The following is a 19,261-nucleotide window of genomic DNA, read 5'->3' on the forward strand; positions in this document are numbered from 1 at the left end:
CGATGAGGGGTTTACTGAGGACGCGTAGAGTCAGACGAATAAGGAAAGGGACCCCGGGGCCAAGCAGCATTTTGACGCGCTGAATGTGGGGAGGGTGAAAACCATAGCCGTTTCTCAGCAAGAAGATGACGGCGGTCGGCAACACGGGTGCGTCGATCCGTCCAGGTTGTCAGCAGCGATGACATGAATATCAATTACGCCCGAGCCATTGATCTAATCAATTATCAACGGTTTCTCCACATATCTGGATTTATTCGAGTTGGTAATAAATGGTACTTACTACTTAGTCGCGGCAACTCTCGGCAACCGTTTCATCAGCCAGCATTAGTCATTGCGCCATTGGCGATAAATTTCGAAGCCAAGCATTGGAAAAGGATCCTCGGTCCCTAAACCACGACCAAGCCGTGGCGGGTGCTCAAGCTTGTGTATTGCAACAGAAACCATTCAGTCACATTTTTGACGTGTGTCGAGCGTTGCCGAGTGTTAGGCGATGCATGTGTGATAATAAGCCAAGCCATCAGGCCCCCAAAGTTGCCCCACCCGCCAGCGGAACTCACAAGTTTTTGGGCACTGCGACTTCTCATGGCCGCAATCAACTGAGAGCCTGCCCGGGTGCTAGGCCAGCAAACGAACAACCGCGCCGGTCCGCGCGCAGCTATTTGCGGAACTCACCGCTGTCGCCAAGGGCCTAAGATGAAAGCCCACGCCGGCAATGCTTGGAACAATGCGGCCGCGGCGGATGCGCTGACAAAAACTACAGCACACAACTTGAAGTGCTCAGCAGCTCCCCGTTGCCGAGCCCAAAACGTGGCGATTCCGCGCTGGGTCCGCAAGTGCCACCTACTGGTGGCGCGTGTCGTAATCCTGGCTTGGGAATCAATGAAGCGAAGCAGCAGTCTGCCAGCAGATATAGCTGACGCACCTGGGGAAGCCCGAGACGTTTTCAGGTCCCATAGAACAGCTTCGCTCAGGCTGGAGCCGAATTCCGAGCAATTCAATGAGCTGAAACAGTTTTGGCAATTCGGCACACTCACCACTGGCATTGGCAACATATATATGTGTTCGCGGACCGCCGGACTAAAACATGTCCCAGGGTACTCAGGCTGAACAGGCCAGGACACGCGCCAAGCACAAGCCCCGATAACACAAGGGGCGAAACCTGGTGCCGTGCCGGTATGAAATTGGGCCAGACAGAGGGTGAGGTCATCTGGCAAGCGCGGCAGTGCTTCCTACTACCTGCGCATGTCCGAGTCGCTTAACGGAAAAACATAAACTGAATACACTCACTGGTTTACCGTTCTTGAATCTTGTTGAGATATGTGAGATATTCAGGGGAATGCACCAGAGGTTACAGCCCGCTCGTCTGCGCTGTCCAGCTGACCATGGTACCGGCTCACGATCTCAACGCTAATAGTGACTCGTGAGTGTGTCGGTGACTAGAGACAATGATTAGTAGTATTGAAATGGGTGCGCATCAAAATCCTTACCTGTTCTCCACACTTGATAATGTGTTCCCTGCGCCGCTCGCAGCGGAGCCATCACGCCCGGTAAACCGTCCGACTTTCGTGAGCGCTCACATCTGCTGGCCTGGGTGCCAGTTCCCGCACTGCCAGAAGGTCGGCCCACTTCATCAGTAAAAGTGTCAAAAAGTCTTTTAGATCTTTAGTCTTTACAGAGAGTCTTTGGTCTTGGGGAACAGATCTTTTCAATCTTTGGTCTTTGGCCAGCAGTCTTTGGTCTTGGAAGGCAATCTTTGGTCTTATTCTACAATGATCTTTGCAGTCAACAAACCCAAATTTTTTTGCATAGGTGTGAGAAGGTGAGGAGTATATCATAAGTCAATAGGTTTGGAAGGTCTGCAGTTTTACACAGAATTAAAAGGCTTTATTGCAACTATTGAGCTGTAAACTGTTTTCACGAGTCCCAAGTCATCCATCAAAATAAGGCCCTAATGTTCCATCATGTTGCCATGTGAATGACAGATGGCTGATTGCTGTCGGCGACTCATCACCGTGTTTCTTCCTTCCTTTTCCCCTCATCTCCCGCCCCCATAGGCACCCTCCCATGGCCTCAATTCCGCTCCTCAACGCTCGAAAACCTCAATTCCATCAATACACAAGGCCTTCCCCCCTCAATGGCAAGTTTTCATGCCTGACAGAGCAAGGAAGGCTGCGAATGCACTCTCAAGCCCTTCGTTCAAGTCTGAATGGCCACCACGACGGCGAAACAACTTGAAACCTAGACAGCAACATTCCACACCTTCCGAACTCGCTCTAGGTGTTCCACTGATGGTTAAGGCCATGCTCGACGTCGAAGGTGCTGTCAAGAGGTATGCATCTCTGAAACTCCCGACATCAGGTCAGAAAAGTGGATTAGCAACTGCTGGACACCCCCCTCCCTGTGTGACATCACGCCACGTGATCGCACGTGATGTCCCAGAAAGGGAACTTCTTGATGGGCACCGGAAACTGGTGAGAATCTCATGCAGTACTACTAATTGGCTCTATATATATTGTCCCTTCTTGTGCCCTCCACCAACATTCACCCTGCCGGCATCATCGCAAGACCAATTTTGGCCATGGGCAGGTGTGACTTGGGTGTGAGGTGGCCAAGGCATCACCACCCAAATAGGAAATTCTCATCAAAATAATTGTACATGTCTCAGAACAACCCCAAAATCTGCTTTCAATAAGAATTATATATATTCTGAGACCATTAATAGCATTCCCAGCCACCTGTACCATACAAAAAAAAAGTGAATTAAGGCCACCAGACCACCCCCCTCCCCTCCCCCCTGACGTCTCGGCTTGGACCGGTGCATACCCCTTGGGTGCTGTAGCTTAGCTGGAGGGGATTGCGGCTTGTTGTATGGTCGAGCCTTGGCTCTGTACGTCGTCGGTGTTCTCCTACAACATCCTCTGACTGCCTCCCAGACCTTTGTCGCCTACCGATCACTATATCATCATCGTTGCTCTGAACGCCATCGCTCAGCCAAGACTTGTTCCCCACCTACCGCAAGCGATTCTTGCCCGTTTCGCGCCATCTTCGGAGGAGCGTCCGGGACGCCCCTCCGCTTCCCGAGGACCGAAGACCGAGCTCGTCACTCCCGCCGTTCCCGCTCGTCGGCCGATGTACCAGTCAGACTGGACCGAAACCTGTCCCGCTCACCCTGCGCTCGTTCCTGGGCCAAATCCCGCCAAATTCTACCCACCTCTCCGCCTCTCCCTCCGTTCCCAACGACGTGAAAACGGCGGCCAACGACCGACGCGTTCCCGCCCGCCACAACTTCCTATTCCTGCCTTCCCTGCCTTACCATGCCACCAATTTTCGGTCCTTTTGCGCCAGAATGCAGGATTTGGCGCAGACGGGTTGCTCCTGCAATCCGTGAAGGTTTCAGCCCACACGGGCCAGCGCTTGTCTCCCGCTGACCCGCCCGCCTCTTCTGTGTCCCTCACGTTCGGGGTTGGACTGGCCGAAGCGCTTGCGTTTCGGTCAACGATTCCCGGCCCTGGCCCGGTAGAGCGGTAGTGTGAGCGTAGTTATCAAATTGTATTAGCTATATTGAATTTATTACTTTTATTCACTCTTTGCATTGCATCTTTAAGAGTCTTAGCAGGTCTTAAAGCAGGTCTTAATTGTGTCTTTTGGGATCTTTGGGAAAGATCTCAAGTCTTTCCCAAGACCAGGACGCTGCTGGAATAAGACCCAGCATCTTTTGAGTCTTTCAGGTCTTTCAGGTCTTTTTGGTCTTGCCCAAAGACCTAAAAGACCTGAAAGACTTTTGTGCACTTTTACTGATGTTGCTGCTGCTACTTAAGCTGAGACAGCGCGTGGGCCGCGGTAAAGTCGCCAAACGGGCAGTGCTATAAACCTAAGATTGAAGCGGCGGTCATCGTCCAGGTTATGACCGATCCGAGTTAGGAGCAAGCGGCGGCGATCGTTAGCAGGGCGGGACACGGAGGCACCAGAGAGGCGTAAAGGCCGTGTTGGACCACACCAGTCAGCTTTACTTAGATGAAACGGTAAAAAAAAGTAAGATTTGCATGCTCACCTATCGTCAATAGTATTAGTGACTCGATACCTTGTCTGACTCTCCATACAGCGTCAATTGGGGCCATGGAGAGATATGATTGTAGAGCGCACAGAGGGTTCCAGTTTGTCCGAGTCATTGCATGTAGTGTCTTTGTTAGGGTCGCCAGAGATCGCAGCACCAGAAAAGCCAAGTGCCTTGACTATTGTAAAATCATCGGCGGCAAACGAGCGAAGAGCCTGAGTGCCAGTGGACTCTTGACGTCAAGTTCTCACCTGGCAGTGACCAGTAGCGCTACAATCGAACGCGCGAGATTGAGCCAGAGGTCGGAGTCCATCTTACATCGCGTTGGAGCATCCAAGACTACTTCCGAAGCTCGTTGACGGGCGGGCCAAACATCGCGGCATCAAGAGAAGGCGAGACATGAGCGGCGAGCAAAGTTTGCCGGCGGGTTGGTGAGTAAGGATAGAACACCGTCAAGGCGGCGCACTCGCAGCACAGGCCGCTCTTGTATCGTTGATGCCGGGAGCCCAGTTGCGGGCCGGAACGTGGTGCTGAGAGAAGGTGTGCGCTGGCAGGATCGGTGACGTGTAGTGTCACGTGCTGTCGGCACGGACGCCGAAGGTACCACGGTGGCCTGGGGTCCCTGCTTGGCAGTCGGCAATCGTCGCCACACGTCAAAAGTGTGACTGAATGGTTTCTGTTGCAATACTTGTGATCGGATGCCGGGTGTAGCCAAGCATGGATGTGCTGCTTTCGATCTTCCGCAAGTCGGGACCTTGAGGCTCGTCACCATCATCAATTGCTCCGATGATTGAGGACCGGGCCGCGACCGTGGTCACTGATAGTATTGATTGCTAAACACAGATCCGCACGGCATCGGATCGGGATCGGCCTGCGACACGTTTGGCTCGGCCGAAGGGCGTACTAAGAGTGGGATGTGGAGAGGGCGGTCAATGCCCAGACGGCCGCCCAGAGCCAGACAGCCAGAATAATTTACCTTGCGCCGGCCACCGATGACTTACTCGGCCCTGAGGATCGATGTGGATGTGATCATCGATATCCGAGGGGACGGAGAAACTGGTCACCGCAGATCTTAAAGCAACGCGTAATCCGCAGTTGTCATTGTGATCGGCGAGCGAAAAAGAGAGCAAAAAGAGGGGGAAACGGGTCGCTGCTGCGGCCGGTGGCTGCATTGAGCAGGGAGCTCGAGGGACTACCGCGCCCGTGAGGGCGGAGAAACGATCAGGCAAGTAAAGGGCCAAACACAGAACGCGCCGCCGAAGAAAGGCGCCATTGCTGAGCTTATGATTGACGGGTAGCGTGCCATGTCAATCACTTTGGCGTACGTCGATCCTCCGTTTGGTTCTGCGGGCTGGGCGCCAAATCTAACCCCATTTCGGCGATCGTTGTTGCCGCAGAGGAAATCGGCTGCTGTCCGGGAATAACAATCAGCGGGTGTTGGCTGGTCCGTGGTAAGCAAAGGGTCAGAGGCCGCTTTATAACCGTCCGTGCGAACACAGGCTGACAGTTTGCACCCTTGTCCGCTTCTTTCATCCTGACCATGACCACCTCTGCACCAGTTTCGACGAACCTAGTTTCGCTCCCCAGCATCCATGAGATGTTTCCCGAACATCTAATGCATCTCCAGCGACCATATACCCACAACATCCAGACGCCGCAGACGGCGCCACTCAAGCCATACACACGCCCACACCCTTACTCCACTAACGCACAACGCCCCACAATCGCCTTGCTGGATGTTCTGAGCAACAGCAACGAGAGGACAAATTTCCATGCGCATTCGCCCTCTCTATCGCCCCCAATGACCATGGCCGATTTGCGCCGCGACCCTGAGCGGTCACGGTCTTCGCGGCGTTCGCCTTCCCGCGGGTTGTCATCAAGCTCACGCTCCCAGTCCCCTCTGCACTCGGAAACCAGCTTGGATGCGGAAGATGGCTCACTTGACCTCGCTGATGGGGACATCGACGATGAGGCTGGCATGTCCGCTCGGAAACACATTTGCCCGACCTGCCAGAAACGCTTCAACCGTCCCAGCAGTCTGCGCATTCACATCAACACACACACGGGCGCGACTCGTCAGTCTTTCTTGCCAACTGTCTTTCTTTGTTCAAGCTGACTGATCTCACAGCCTTTCGCTGTCCACACCCAGGCTGCGGGCGAGCCTTCAATGTCAACTCGAACATGCGCCGACATCTCCGGAATCATGTTGGCTCTCCAACGTCCCCTGGGACGTCGACAGACGCAGAGATGTCGCCCACCAGAGACAAAGACAGTTCTCTCCTTGCAGCGACGTCTGGCAAGCCTTCGCGTCCACGTGCCCGGCGATAAGGCCATTTTCTTGAACGTGACTAGACGGCCCGGGGAACTGCAATACCCCCGACCGGCGCCCGTATCCACTCACATCACGGCCATGCTCCGATCTACAGCGGGATTCGCAGGAATTCGCGGTTGATTCTAAGTTGATTCACAGTTGATTCGCAGGTTCACTGAAAGAGAATCTGATGTCTACACCCACGGCGCCGCCGCATTTCACCGCGACCTCGCTCAATTTGCGCTCAATATCGAAGGATTTTCGGCGGGTCAACAGGGGTGTCCTTGCCGTATTTAGTTTGTTAGATTGAATAGAGATTGAATAGTACTATATCATCGACAGCGGAACGTGCACACGATGTAGATATATTCGGGATCTGAACGACGTATAATTGTGTCGATCATTTTGCGATCATGGTGACAGGCCGCACCGGGGACCTCGGGGATCTGAAAAAGTAGCGTCATTCAGGCGCTGTTTCAATCCATGCGGATGTCGATATCGATATCGGTGATGCACATCGCTCGTGCTATGCCCACCGTATATAAGCGAGGATAACCTATACAGAGTGAACATAGCTTGCGGAACAGTGCACCATCGCCATCGTCGTTACCACCGGGGGTGCGCAGTTGGCATCCGACGGCTTGCGGAGTGTGATCCGTGTGAGAGGGCGCGGAATGCATGCTGAGTTGGAAAGAACTGCCGTCGGAACAGTCGGTCAAGAGCAACGCTCAAACCCGGGTCTGCCGCACCGTGTCTCGTTGTGTTTTCTAGCAGGCAGCGCAGATGCTGATCGATGGCATTCCATAGACACAATCGCGCCTACTTATGACGACCGAACGTATAACGTTCACGGAAGGCCTTGAAATCCCTGTGCGAGAGCGAGTTATGGATTTATCAGAAGCTCGCAACTTATTGAGATTACTGCTTTTCCGAAAGGTCAATCAGCGCAAGATAGGCAGGCCACAGAAAACCAACTACCGAGTAGACCAAGGGAGTGGCGGAGGCGCCTGCATGTGCCCGCATGGCCCTTCGATCCAACAGCACCCTCAGCGGCATTTTACGTCAAACGAAAACCTCAGCAAGTAAAGGGTGTTGACAGGATCACTTCTCTGAGATCGAAGAGCGTCTTGTGCCATTTTCTCTTCGATTTCCTGTGCAGAGATATCAGTGCAAGGCCCAGGAGTCTTCGGCGTTGACTCTTTCACGTGGAGTGGTAGCTCGACTTTGAGGGTTCCCGAGATGTGCGATTGGTATACAGCGTACGCGTAATATTCATATCCAATGGTCTACATTGACAACGTCGCATCTGCTGGTCATATTTAACAAAAAAAAAAAAACGGGTGCCACCTATCTCCTCAGATCGTGGAGCAGGTGGGATTCAGAAACCACAAGTATTGAAGCTTGGAGACTGATACTTACAGTAAAGGATTTTACGCACCAAGTTTTTTGAAAACAGAGAAGAACAGAGATTGGTTGTGTGACAGCGTCGTCATCGTCGTCGTCACGTCACACTACGCCATCCGTTTTGCCAACAGCAATGGAGGCGCGTATGAGACATTCACCCGCGACGGGCCTTGCCTCCATCCTCCATCTCGTCAAACCTACCCCCCTTCTTTAGCTCGCAAATGGACACTCCTACGCGTCCTCGCATCAATTGCCCCGAAAGCTCTGCCCGCGAGGCGTTGGAGTCGCCAGGTCCAAAGGTTCCTGGGGCCTTCCCGCTTGACGCTGAGGGTGCAGGAGGCATGAGCAAGACTCGCTACAATGATGATTTCCCCATCGATGAAGGTATATCTCCTGTCGTGCCTGCACGCCATTCATCTGACCTCGCTCTTTTTGCAGCGTCCATTTCGGCGCGATTATTCGCAGTGGGGCTCGATGGTCACGGTACAGGCGACCTAGATTCCTGTGCGTATATACCGTCTACCTTTCACTCTTCTTCTCTGAAAAAACTTTGTGCTCAAGGTGCCGACAACGCAAGCGACGTTGGTGCGTTGTCCAAATCATATCACTTCACCAACTTGAATACCTTTTAGAATCATCTGTTACTCCTCCAGCCTTGGAAGCCCCGAATCCCAACGCCGCCAGTGTCGAATCCACAATGTCTCTCTTTCTTGTTGCTCCCAACAACACGCCCGCAACTTCGAGCATGGGAGAGCCTTCGGATAGTACCTCCCCTTCTCGTCAACCAACCTCGTCTTCCCTCGCCCCAAGCGAGTTGTCTAGCGACACCGATAGTCAGTCCATGAAACAGCCTGCCGAACTTGGCTACTCGCCCCTCGGTTCTCCTCCATCCATTCATTCCACAAACAACGACCAGCCGCCCATCACAAACGAATCCATTCATGACGGTCAAGCCCCTCCGCCATTCACACCCATTCCACCAGTCACTCATGCTGGAGCTTATTTTCCTGTAAAAATGGACGAGGGAGTCACGATGTCGCCTGAGAATGAGCTTGAGAGATCATCCGGGACATTGTGGATGCATGCCAGAGAGAAGGAGTTCGTTCTGGATGGGGACAAACAGGAAGTGAAGGAGGAAAACGTGGTGGCTCAGATTCCGACAAAGCCAGCGAAATTCCGACGGGGGTCCGTTCGCTTCGACACCTCGTCTCTTGATGATTCTGCCGATGGAGAAGCCAAGGACAAGTCGACTGCCAAATCCCATTCGCATCGTTCTTCCGCAGACCTTGGTCAAGCCATTGATCTTGAGCAGCCAAAAACCCCTCTAACGCCCGTTCCCGTTCCTGTCATTGCCGAGGAGCATCCGATCAAGCCCTCAGCGGAGAAGACTGCTTTCGATTCTGCGTCGACTTCAATTTCTGCGGAAGAACTTGATGGAAAGCACGGCTCGGAGCGGAACCGCGATGGTTTCTTGGGTGGAAAGGGATCGAGACTAGTCCAAAAGGTCAAAGAAAAAATGCACTTGTCGACGGGAGGAGGCCACGTTGCAGCGAACGATGGATGAATAGACAGACACCGATCCTATCTTACCAGTTTTGACGTTGACGATTTGTAGTTATAACAGACACCGTACGCATTTCAGGACGAAATTGTAGAGTATGATAAAGATCTTCGAGACTCTAGTGACACGTGTGTCTTTGCTCTTGCCCTTCCTTCATCCTCTAGTCAGCTCTAGTCCACATGGCCATGCTCAGCTATGACGCAGAGAGTCTTCGTCGGGTTAGGTACTGGAATTGACCAATCCTCAAGCACGATTGAAGGCGTAGATACAAACCGTACCTCGTTCTTGCCGCTTTCGTTCGCAATCCGATCGACCCGACACGTCCGAGTCCCCTGGATCGCCTTGGGATCGCCCGGCATTTTCGATGACGGCGCATTTTGGAATTAGTCCATCAAATCCAGCACACGGACGGACCCTTGCTTTCAAAATATATTCGTTCTTGTTTGTGCTGGCTCTGCTCTCTTCTTCACCATCGTTTTCCTATGCGCGTCCCCGTCCTCGCCCCCACGCTCCTTTTCCCTTCGGTCATGGCGGTGACGCTGACCAACTTGACCGTCGACGACACGGACCTGAACTACTTCTGGTGGAGCGATGCTGTCGCCAATACGCCAGCGTGGACTGCGATAACGCCGGAAACGCCCTGTAATTTCTGCTCCGCGCAGCCTCAACCGAAAAGCATCCACAACAGAACGTGGCATGACGGGACACAGGGTGGCGTAGGGCAGTTAACTTTCATTGGTGGGTCTGGTATATCGCCCATAACGCACGCTAATCTGTAGGCACTGCCGCGTGGATATACGGGATCGACCTAGCCAACGGCGGGAATATATCGTTCAGCGTCTCTGGCGTCAACAAAACGGACTCCCATTATTACAACGGAGACGAACAGTTTGTATTCAACTCCCTGTTGTTTTCCGTCACGGATTTGCCCACCGACCCCGACGGGAACCCCAGAAATCATACTATCTCGTGGCTTGTGGAAAAGAGTAGTCGCAATGGGACGACAGCGTTGTTTGACTATGCGGTGATCAGAGTCGCGGCGCAAATGTGTGTGTTTACACCCCATAACTATTACTGAAAGGTTTTGCCTGACAAGGAGCTCAATAGGCCATCTAACTCTTCTAGCTCAACAACTCCCGACTCCGGGCATTCGAAACCCAATGCTGGGGCTATTGCAGGCGGTGTCATTGGAGGATTATTTGGCGTCCTCCTAGCTATATTGGCGCTCTTCTTCTGCAGGCGGCGACAACAGGCATTGACGCGAGATATGCCGAGCAAGGAAGATGTCCGGCCCTACGTCGATGAGCCTAGCGAGCTTGGAGCTCCGAGCGTCTCGCTCGCAGCGAGAACCAGGCCACTCTCCACCCCCACACAAGGATCTTCCACGTTCGCTGGAAGCTCATTTCTCTCTGCTGCCACTATAGGGAAATCAGCGCTGCCGGGAACCGTAGGCAGGACCAAAATGTGTATGTCCCATCGTCTCCCTTCGTTTGAGTCGGGATCCTTATTCTTGCTCCAGTCGATACGAGCTCTACGTCGCCTTCGGAATCCCTGCCTTCAACTTTCGTCGCTTCGGCATCTACTAGTACTTCCGCCAACGTGACGCCTTCGACACCAACGGCCCCGCCCTCAGCCTTAAGCTTCCTAATATCGCCGACTGACGAGGGCGATCATGAGCGGCGGACGATCGCGCCAACAGTTGTGTCCGCTCGGGAGCAGTTCCTGGAGCAGAGACTCGCGGTCTTGGAGGAACATGTTAGAGAGTTGAACAGCGCCCAGCCTCCTCCGGCGTATGAGAACCAAAGTAGTCCAAGTTCTGCTTAGGCTGCTTAGGAGTAATGGTTTATATGCCACAGTGTACATAATATATGTCCTTGACTCGGACAAACTCACGGACCGCTACAAGGCTGCAATGTGCAAGTTGTCCCAGGTTCAATCGAGGATTTGATTGTGAGCTTGTGAGATGGGCAAATTGGAGGTAAATTAGTCTAGGTCAGGGCCTGGCGCCCGGCCAACGCCGTTACGCCCAGTGCCCGAAGTCGTCGGCCGGTCACGGTATTCTTCCACTTTTCTGGATTCCGGTTGAGAAGCTATGTAAAGCATACTCAGATTATTTCCTTCCTCGATTCCGAAGGTCTTTGGAAGTTCAAATAGCTGAGGAGGTTTTCGCGGTATCGACCAGCGAGTGATCCGCAGACCAAACAGTCCTCAACAACCTTTCTTGACATGTCCCTGATTTCCACACCCCAGGATCTACAACGGTCGCGACTCATCTGCCACAGCGCCAAGCACACTGGTTTCCATGCACCTCATTCACTGCACGCGTTCAGATCAGCAAGTCCATTTGCTCTTCATACGAACACGTCGAAAGCGTTGAACGCCCTAGCCCGTGTTCCTTCCCTCCTACCCCCACCGTCTACCCTCCCCGCTCTAGTCATTCCCAACCTCAAAGCGTAGCTGGTGTACAGCAGCGGGCTGCTTTCGATGCCCACCCTTCTTCGGACATTGCTTTTGTGCGTTGCGGATTGTCCACTTGTGCCCTTATTGAAGGATCTACACTTTAGCGTGCTCTCTGCCTGTGCTCAAAGCCATGCACTAACGCTGACTCTGACTGGGGACCGTTTTCCCGTCGGCAACATCGTTCTTGTCCAATGGTCACGCGACGCTAGCGACCCCCAGTCGTTTGGCGTCATGCAACGAAGTTTGCAAACCGACAGTGTTCTTGCGGTCACCCCTATAGCAAACCCCAGCGGCGAGAGCAGTGGGACGGTTGGAGTAGTCTTCAGGACGGCTGGGTGCGTGCTTCCACTCTCTTCACCAATCACCTGTGTTAAAAGCTACTGCAGCCAAGTGTTGCTCGCGCCGATCTCCCAGCTATCGTGCGTTATTCTACTAGTTCTTCTGTGCTCAATATACCTATTCCAACGCTACAGACTCTCGCCTGGAGACACTATCACTCAGCTAGAAGCGGGGAAGCAGCTGACAATCGTCGATTCGGGCTCTGGTAACTCGGACCACCAGGATTCGAAGCCGGGGCCTCCACCAGAGGAAACGACGACGGAAAAGAGGCCGCCGTATGTCTATTTGCATGCATCATGAATTCCAGCAACCTCATATCCGTTAGAACAACGACAACGACGTTGTTGGTCACGACGACAACAACAACCAAAAATACCTTAAGTGCTATTCCGACATCTAACACGGGTGCAGCTGGCACAGCTGGAAATGAAAATACGACCCTCATAGATGGCATAGTCACCGAGTACGTCGCAGTCCACCAACACAGACTGCATTTACTGATGACTAATTTTATAGCACTAAATCGACGACGACTTCAAATCGCGGCTTATTCAAGTTCGTTTATTACAATTCTTGCAACTCGCTACAAGAAGACTTAACTCCCCTCGCAGCTCCTTCGTTCTTTCTGTAATCCCCGAAGCCTCGACCACCCGAAGCAACTCTCTCCCCGCCTTCAAAACTCTCCCTGCATCACCATCTTCTTCACCCAGCAATGAATCTCCTTCCACGGAGTCCAATTCAAATGCCACATCTGGTTCGAACACTACAGGTCGCAATCGGGGGCTTATTGGACTTGCTGTCATCTTGTCCCTCGTTTTTGCCGCCCTTGTCGGTCTCTTCATCCTTCGCTTTATTCTTCGCCGTCGCCGGGAAGCCCAGCGAGCTGCCCGCATGTCGCGTTTTGGCGGGTGGAACACAAGCGATCCATATACCAGCCCGAATCGGGGCAGTTGGAGTAGTAGTGGCGGCGGAAGCAGACGAGAACGGGCGACGATTGCGTCGTTTGGCTTTGGGACAAGCAGTGGCCAAATCCAAACACAAATGACCCAAGTTTCGCAACCAGAAACAACGTATGGGCATCGGCCTATGGACTCCGGCGCGTGGTTCTACACGGACAACGCTCCTCTCCAACTTGGGCCAGGAGAACTTGCCAGTCCAGGCCGGGGACCTGCATTCGACACAGGCTTTGCAGGAGGCGAAGGGCAGGGGGCCTATGCCTGGGATGCCGCCCCAGGTCATCGATGATCTGTTTTCTCGCGTGGCCCATCCTTTTAATACGTCGACTGACTCTTCCCTTTCTGTATTCAGCCGACCATGTACACTACATGATTAGATTTGTTTGTATCATCGCCCTCCAACGATACTTTGTCATACACTAGAACAGTCCAGCAATGTCCCCGCCAATGCTTTCGAGGCCACTTTCGACGGAGGAGGCGGCCTTGCCGATGGCCTCCGTGACGCCGAACTGCTCAGCGCATCCGTTGCAGGATGGTGGAAACTGCTTCACATCCTTGGCCGCAGCGATGAGGCAGCCGGCGTCGGAGAACGGGTCTGTTGGTGTCGAGTTAGAGAATCGGGCGGCGGGTGGCGTTTTCGTCACGCACCGGCACCAAGCTGAGCAATAGCAGAGGCGCAGCCAAGGACGCTGGGTCCAAGATCAAGGACACAACCTGGATTAAGTGAGCTTTGGCCATCGAGAGGTGACCAAATATCACTCACTCTTGATATCGCATGTCCCGTCCCGCAAAAACAGAGGCGCAGGTCCGGCAACAACGGTCGCAGCAAGGCTAAGAATGGCAGCAACAATTGAAAATTTCATGTTTGATTGAGGAACGATTCAGAACGAAAGGTAGGAAAGCACGTCAAGTTCTGGTGGAGAAAGATAAACGGCTCTGCCGGATGAAGGGAAGAATGGAGGGTCCGTGGAAGCTGACTGTGAGCATTTATACTTGTGCGTGGGCGGTGGCCTTGTGGTGGCCCGTGTGGCACTACTTAGTGGCAGTCTGGTGCCGGACGAGATGAGGACGCAACAACAATCATTGATGGACGGTAAAAATGGACCATGGCTGCAAGAAAAGTATATTTAGGAGGCAATAGTCGGGAGCATGTGTCTATAGTAGGCAACAATGGAATAAGTACCATCTGCCAGTGTTTTTTCTTTTGTGGGGGTCACGGACCGAATCTGAATCTGGCGCTCGCATCCGGTTCCCCGACAGAGCTGTCATGGGAACGGGGGTGAAATTTGAATTCGAGGACACAACCGCGACCCTGACCACCGTGACAGTGACAGTGACACCACGCGTTTTTTACTCTTTCACTTGACTCTATGGCTGGTACGAAACGCGCTTCAGAAGAAGGCACAGGCCCACGCAAGCGTGCCAGATCTAATACCGACTTTACCGACGCAAAAGAGCTTGTCGAGGCCGTGCTTGACGGCGATGCCTCTGACGGTCTTGGCGCCGCTGACGCTCTTAAAGTGGCGAAATATGTTCGATGGTTGGAAAGCGCTGTTGAACAGAGCAAGCCAGAGGAGCAGAGTCCTGCTGAAGTTGCTGGACGGGCGGAAAAGCTACAGAGTGCTTGTGTGTCGGGGATCAAGAAACAGATGTCGGTGTGTGCTCTCCTCAGGCTCGCACTGTTCCCTACGTTTTGCTAACCCCGATGTTCTTAGTGGAAGCCCTCTTGCAAGACCGGCACCGCCAAGTGGTCGTATGATGGCGTATGTCCAGATGCCGCTGTTTTTGCTGCACTGCTCGGTCTTTCTGCCCCACCCAAATGGAAAATGCACAAATACACCGTCGCGGAATTTGAAGATATTATCGGCAGAATCAAGGCCTCCGCTCGGTACGGCTTTCCTCAACTTCCTGGACCCTGCGACTGACAGAGGCTCTTCACGAATCACAGCTACAGCTCACTCTACCTTCGAGGCTCCGTTAACGTACGCTACCAGCCGGACGAAGGGACCTTCAAGATGAGCGGCTCATATGGATGCTAATAAGTAAGAAGCTCTGAGTTCGTCCATCGCTTCACGTCAATATGATTATCCTCCATTCGAGTACTACTCCTCATTATCATAATGAAGTACTTATTCATGTCCATACTTACTTATTCATGTTCATACTTACTAGCAGCTTACTGGTTGTTCTACTGTACATACCTAGTATAGGTATTACTACCTACTGCATACTGCACTACGATTATGCAATCCACCCCTTCTGCTCATAGTCCTCCAACGTATCCTTGGCTGTTTGCTCCATCGTGCGATAATCCAGACCCAGCAGCTTCTTTGCCTTTCCATTTTCAAAAATGATCAAGTGGACAAAACTTTTCCCTGCCCCAGGTGTTCCTTTCTCGTAGTTGGTGTTCGAAGCAGGGACAACGTCCACTGTGGAACCTCTTTAGCGAATGAACCTTCGAAGCACAATTGCAAGTACATACGCCAGTCTTGCCAGCAGAATGGCCCTGCGCACACAATAATGCGTTCTCCCCCAGCCGGCTCGTTCATGAGCGCTTGCACGTGAGCCGTGGCTAGATCGCGGACGTCCACAAATGACCCGCTGCCGACAGCTTTTCCGGGCTTCGTGAAGGCCTCCCACATCATCAATGCAGATGTGTTGAGCGCGTCAGGGGAGGATACGGCGTGGATGACGGGCTATAGCAGCGTATTTAACGTCTTTATGTCTCCATACAAACGTTCGAATGGAACATACACCGAGGACCAGTGGCGGGTTTAGACAGACGAGGTCCCACCCAATTTGTGACTTGTGTTCTTCCATAAACTTCCAAGCCGCTACCAGAACGTTGGCATTCATCGTTCATTGTTGACAAGAGCAAATTACTTACCGCGCTCGGCCAGTGTCTTTGACGCTCGATATTTCGATCCATTATTGGCCTCCTTTCCCTTTTCTGCCACCTCGGCGACCGCTTGGTCATTCCAGTCGCGCTCGTCAAACACCTTTGGCTTATCGAGCATGCTTAAGACAGCTGCAACAGAGGACGTGACCACAACACGCCTCACAGTGGGTCTGTGAGCAACCAATCCCATGTAAATCAGTAGTAGATGCAGCAGGATGAACATACGCGTGCTTCATGATGCTATAAAGGATTCCCTCTGTTCCCTTGATCGCAGGCTCAAGCAGTTCTAGAGCCGAAGCTTGTCAGAGCGAAACAACCCGGTAAACGATTCACTTGCCCGCCGGGTCATCCGCATTCATATGAAACGGCGATGCAGTGTGCTCAACAGCATCCACCCCTTTGACCGCCTCGTCAAAAGCGCCTTCCTGAATTGCAATAACATTAGCCTGCGACGAGGGTGGTCAACAACCGCACCTTGGTAATATCCGGCACTATAACCAGCTCAAATTTTTCGCCATACGACGCAAACAATTGCTTCAAATGGGCGCCCTTATCCGCAGACCGTACAGCCCCACGAACTGAGAAACCGGCTTCAAGCAGCGAACGGACCACCCACTGTCAGGAACCGTGAGCCATGCATCCAGCAATGAAGGCCTCGGGAAACGGATGCTCACAACTGCAATGTAGCCGTTGGCTCCAGAGACAAGGACTTTCCCGGTTGCAACGGCAGGCATGGTGGTGGTGGATGAGTGAGAAGGTGCGATTTGAAAGCAAAGGATTTGCCCACTGACGACGTCGGGCCGAGATTGCCGACTGAGCATCTCTTCTCTTTGTTATCTGGACGGAAGCAAATGTACGGATATGGCTGGCTATAGAGGGAAGACGCATCTATCCGTTCGGGTATACAACTTCGGGACAGTCCAAGGCCCTGCAACACGCGGAACCGCTGGTGAGGCTCCAGCGAGATTCGACACCGTGATCGTCAACCTCAACCACCAATTTCTTCCGATGCACCAGTCCCTTTCTTATTTGTGCCGCAGCGTCTTAGCTCTGCCACCGCTCGTAAGCTGTCGATTATGATGACTCCAACAGCTGAAGGATGGTAAGCCTTTCGTAACTTGACATTATTTCGACTACGCACTTGAGGCGTTAAGCCAAGTATCTGGGTCCAGGGATATATCCATCTCATGCTGTCAGGTCCATAGTTCCTTGAGTTTGAAAGCTAGCAACTTTAAATCAGCGACTAAAAAATTATAGGTCAGAGAAGAGGCAGACAAGTAATAGCAGGAACGCACGGATAACTGCTATGTAATTCCCCACGAGGCTAGATGCCGCAAACACTACGAGGTGAAAACTGAGCGAGCTGCAGACAGTCGAGTGCGTCGAAAAACGTAGGCATCCGGACTATCAGACTTGTTGTCAGACGAGAATAAGCATAGTCCCAAAACTCACGAAGCGAATGTGGTCTTCCAAGAACGAATGCTGGTGCAGAAATAGTCGGGATGGAGATGTTATAGCAGGGCGACGATAGGATTACGCGGCACGGTCCCGCTTGAGAACGCCGATTTCCGGGAGTGGTCCGATGTGAGGAATGAAGGGAGGCTCAGCCACTAGGAGAGGTCGGGTTAGTTGACGCCACGGCAGGAGCCAAGGAGTAAGCACTCACCTTCACATTTTCGAGAGATGTGCTGTTCCTTCATGAGAAAAGAATCAAAACGAGAACGATGACGGCGAGAGCATAAAGCTAGAGGCACACGAGTTCGACTCCTCGCGGTCGTCGCTGTCGGCGTCGTCGAGGTGAAGGATCGTGACCGAAATTCGTCACACCATCATTTCGTCAACAGCAACTTCAACTCTTCAACGACTTCAAGATGTTCCAGCAAGAATCAAATGACAAATATACAAACTCTTGCAGGTGTGCTGGACCCTGGCCATATTGATATCGATGACGCGTCGCCTGACCTCGTACCGGACCATGGGCGGAACACCAATCAGTATCAGCAAAATCAGCGCATCGGCCATTTGACTCCAAGATGACTCGCACAATTTGCTCCACTCTGGCTAACGGTGCTGAAGAGGCGCTTTCTACTTCTGAATTGCTGGCCACCCGCCACTGTCAAAAGACAACAACAGAGTCAAGAAACACGATGCTCGCAGTCTTGCCACGCACTGTCCCTCCCTAATGCGGTAATCGGACTTTCACCGCCAATCCCGCACAGCCGGAACGGTGACGCAACGCCGACTATGCTAGCGGCATTGACATTCCATGGCCGTTCTTCCGGCCTCCGACTGTCCTCCGCTCCACAAAGTGGCAAAAGCTGTGGAACGTGCAATGTAAAGGAATTTACACTGTCAACGAACAGAGTGGGGGTTGCGGCGCTAGATCTCCATATGGGTCCCATCCGTCTTGTGCTCACTGCGCTTATCAAGGCTGTTTTTGACACAGCAGTCGGGACATATGATAGCGTCAGAGCTTAAAAGCGGGCATCTCGTGGCCCCGTTGTATCATCAACCGCCCACAGAGGCTATTTTTCTCCCCCAAGTGCATGCCAGGAAGACACGTCCGCTTCTCCACTGAAAACACATACTACTCTCCGCAATTGAAACCAACCAGCCTCCCGCAGTCTTCCCCTCCCTCTTCGACAAGATATGGCGGTCCCCGTCGCGCACATACCCTTTCGGCACCAAGCCATCGCCATCAAGCAGTTGCCCACCGAGCTATGGCCTATGACGAGCACCCGCTCCTCCACTATGATCTCACGTTATCGCCCTCCACGATGACCAGCCACACCTCCCAGCTCCCCGCATCTGTTCTCTACGAACCTGCAACCTACCCACCTCAGAGCACGCTCGTGCTCGCCTCATCCCACCTGCCCTACGCCATATCCATTTCCGCCTCGGCACAGACGGGCTTTGTCACCGTCGCGGACGTCCTCAGCGGCCTATATACCGCCCTCCGCGCGCACGTGTCTCGCGAGGAGTACGAGAAGCTTGGCAGCGCCACCGCCATGCGCCGCGTCCGGGACGCATATGCCGCCCGCTACATGCGTCTGCGCGGTCATCGAGGCTATGAAGAAGAAAAGGCAGGCGGTCTTCGCCGTGTCGATCTTCTTATGGGCCATACCCGGTTCCGCGGCTTGTCCCCACCATCATCATCTTACTACCCGTCAAGCCCTGGCCAGCCTGAAGTCTGGCGTTTCCATACCGCTTGACGGACAGCATGACCTAATACTTCTTAATTCACCTTACTTTTAACCATCTTAATGTCTGCACTGAT

The 19,261-nt window shown here is 53.0% G+C and overlaps 8 protein-coding genes across 8 annotated transcripts; 6 read left to right on the top strand and 2 right to left on the bottom strand.

The window, feature by feature from the left end:
• Positions 1–5,588: 5,588 nt before the first annotated feature.
• Positions 5,589–6,382, top strand: MIND_00637800 (uncharacterized protein; the record flags this gene model as incomplete). The annotated part of the gene is made up of 2 exons (XM_037363114.1): positions 5,589–6,129; positions 6,183–6,382. The coding sequence occupies exons 1-2, from the start codon at positions 5,595–5,597 to the stop codon at positions 6,380–6,382; spliced, it is 735 nt and encodes a 244-aa protein (XP_037221035.1). The 5' UTR covers positions 5,589–5,594.
• Positions 6,383–7,990: 1,608 nt separating this feature from the next.
• MIND_00637900 (uncharacterized protein) lies at positions 7,991–9,333 on the top strand (the record flags this gene model as incomplete). The annotated part of the gene is made up of 4 exons (XM_037363115.1): positions 7,991–8,153; positions 8,208–8,273; positions 8,331–8,354; positions 8,402–9,333. The coding sequence occupies 4 exons, from the start codon at positions 7,991–7,993 to the stop codon at positions 9,331–9,333; spliced, it is 1,185 nt and encodes a 394-aa protein (XP_037221036.1).
• A 479-nt stretch (positions 9,334–9,812) lies between these two features.
• MIND_00638000 (uncharacterized protein) lies at positions 9,813–11,154 on the top strand (the record flags this gene model as incomplete). The annotated part of the gene is made up of 4 exons (XM_037363116.1): positions 9,813–10,068; positions 10,110–10,377; positions 10,438–10,796; positions 10,850–11,154. The coding sequence occupies 4 exons, from the start codon at positions 9,813–9,815 to the stop codon at positions 11,152–11,154; spliced, it is 1,188 nt and encodes a 395-aa protein (XP_037221037.1).
• A 660-nt stretch (positions 11,155–11,814) lies between these two features.
• On the top strand, positions 11,815–13,374 carry MIND_00638100 (uncharacterized protein; the record flags this gene model as incomplete). Its single annotated transcript, XM_037363117.1, has 7 exons — positions 11,815–11,843; positions 11,895–12,125; positions 12,177–12,209; positions 12,264–12,404; positions 12,455–12,592; positions 12,646–12,684; positions 12,741–13,374. 7 exons carry the CDS (start codon positions 11,815–11,817, stop codon positions 13,372–13,374), a joined length of 1,245 nt encoding a protein of 414 aa, XP_037221038.1.
• Positions 13,375–13,504: 130 nt separating this feature from the next.
• Positions 13,505–13,948, bottom strand: MIND_00638200 (CBP domain-containing protein; the record flags this gene model as incomplete). The annotated part of the gene is made up of 3 exons (XM_037363118.1): positions 13,505–13,680; positions 13,734–13,799; positions 13,849–13,948. 3 exons carry the CDS (start codon positions 13,946–13,948, stop codon positions 13,505–13,507), a joined length of 342 nt encoding a protein of 113 aa, XP_037221039.1.
• Positions 13,949–14,440: 492 nt separating this feature from the next.
• MIND_00638300 (uncharacterized protein) lies at positions 14,441–15,124 on the top strand (the record flags this gene model as incomplete). The annotated part of the gene is made up of 3 exons (XM_037363119.1): positions 14,441–14,740; positions 14,801–14,973; positions 15,034–15,124. Exons 1-3 carry the CDS (start codon positions 14,456–14,458, stop codon positions 15,122–15,124), a joined length of 549 nt encoding a protein of 182 aa, XP_037221040.1. The 5' UTR covers positions 14,441–14,455.
• Positions 15,125–15,326: 202 nt separating this feature from the next.
• Positions 15,327–16,805, bottom strand: MIND_00638400 (D-lactaldehyde dehydrogenase; the record flags this gene model as incomplete). Its single annotated transcript, XM_037363120.1, has 8 exons — positions 15,327–15,514; positions 15,568–15,781; positions 15,840–15,919; positions 15,973–16,154; positions 16,210–16,270; positions 16,322–16,409; positions 16,459–16,599; positions 16,659–16,805. 8 exons carry the CDS (start codon positions 16,803–16,805, stop codon positions 15,327–15,329), a joined length of 1,101 nt encoding a protein of 366 aa, XP_037221041.1.
• Positions 16,806–18,530: 1,725 nt separating this feature from the next.
• MIND_00638500 (uncharacterized protein) lies at positions 18,531–19,196 on the top strand (the record flags this gene model as incomplete). The annotated part of the gene is made up of 1 exon (XM_037363121.1): positions 18,531–19,196. The coding sequence occupies one exon, from the start codon at positions 18,531–18,533 to the stop codon at positions 19,194–19,196; it is 666 nt and encodes a 221-aa protein (XP_037221042.1).
• Between the last annotated feature and the right edge of the window lie 65 nt (positions 19,197–19,261).

Source organism: Mycena indigotica, assembly GCF_014461135.1.
Source record: "Mycena indigotica strain 171206Taipei chromosome Unknown Mind.scaff0005, whole genome shotgun sequence".
Taxonomy (NCBI): domain Eukaryota; kingdom Fungi; phylum Basidiomycota; class Agaricomycetes; order Agaricales; family Mycenaceae; genus Mycena; species Mycena indigotica.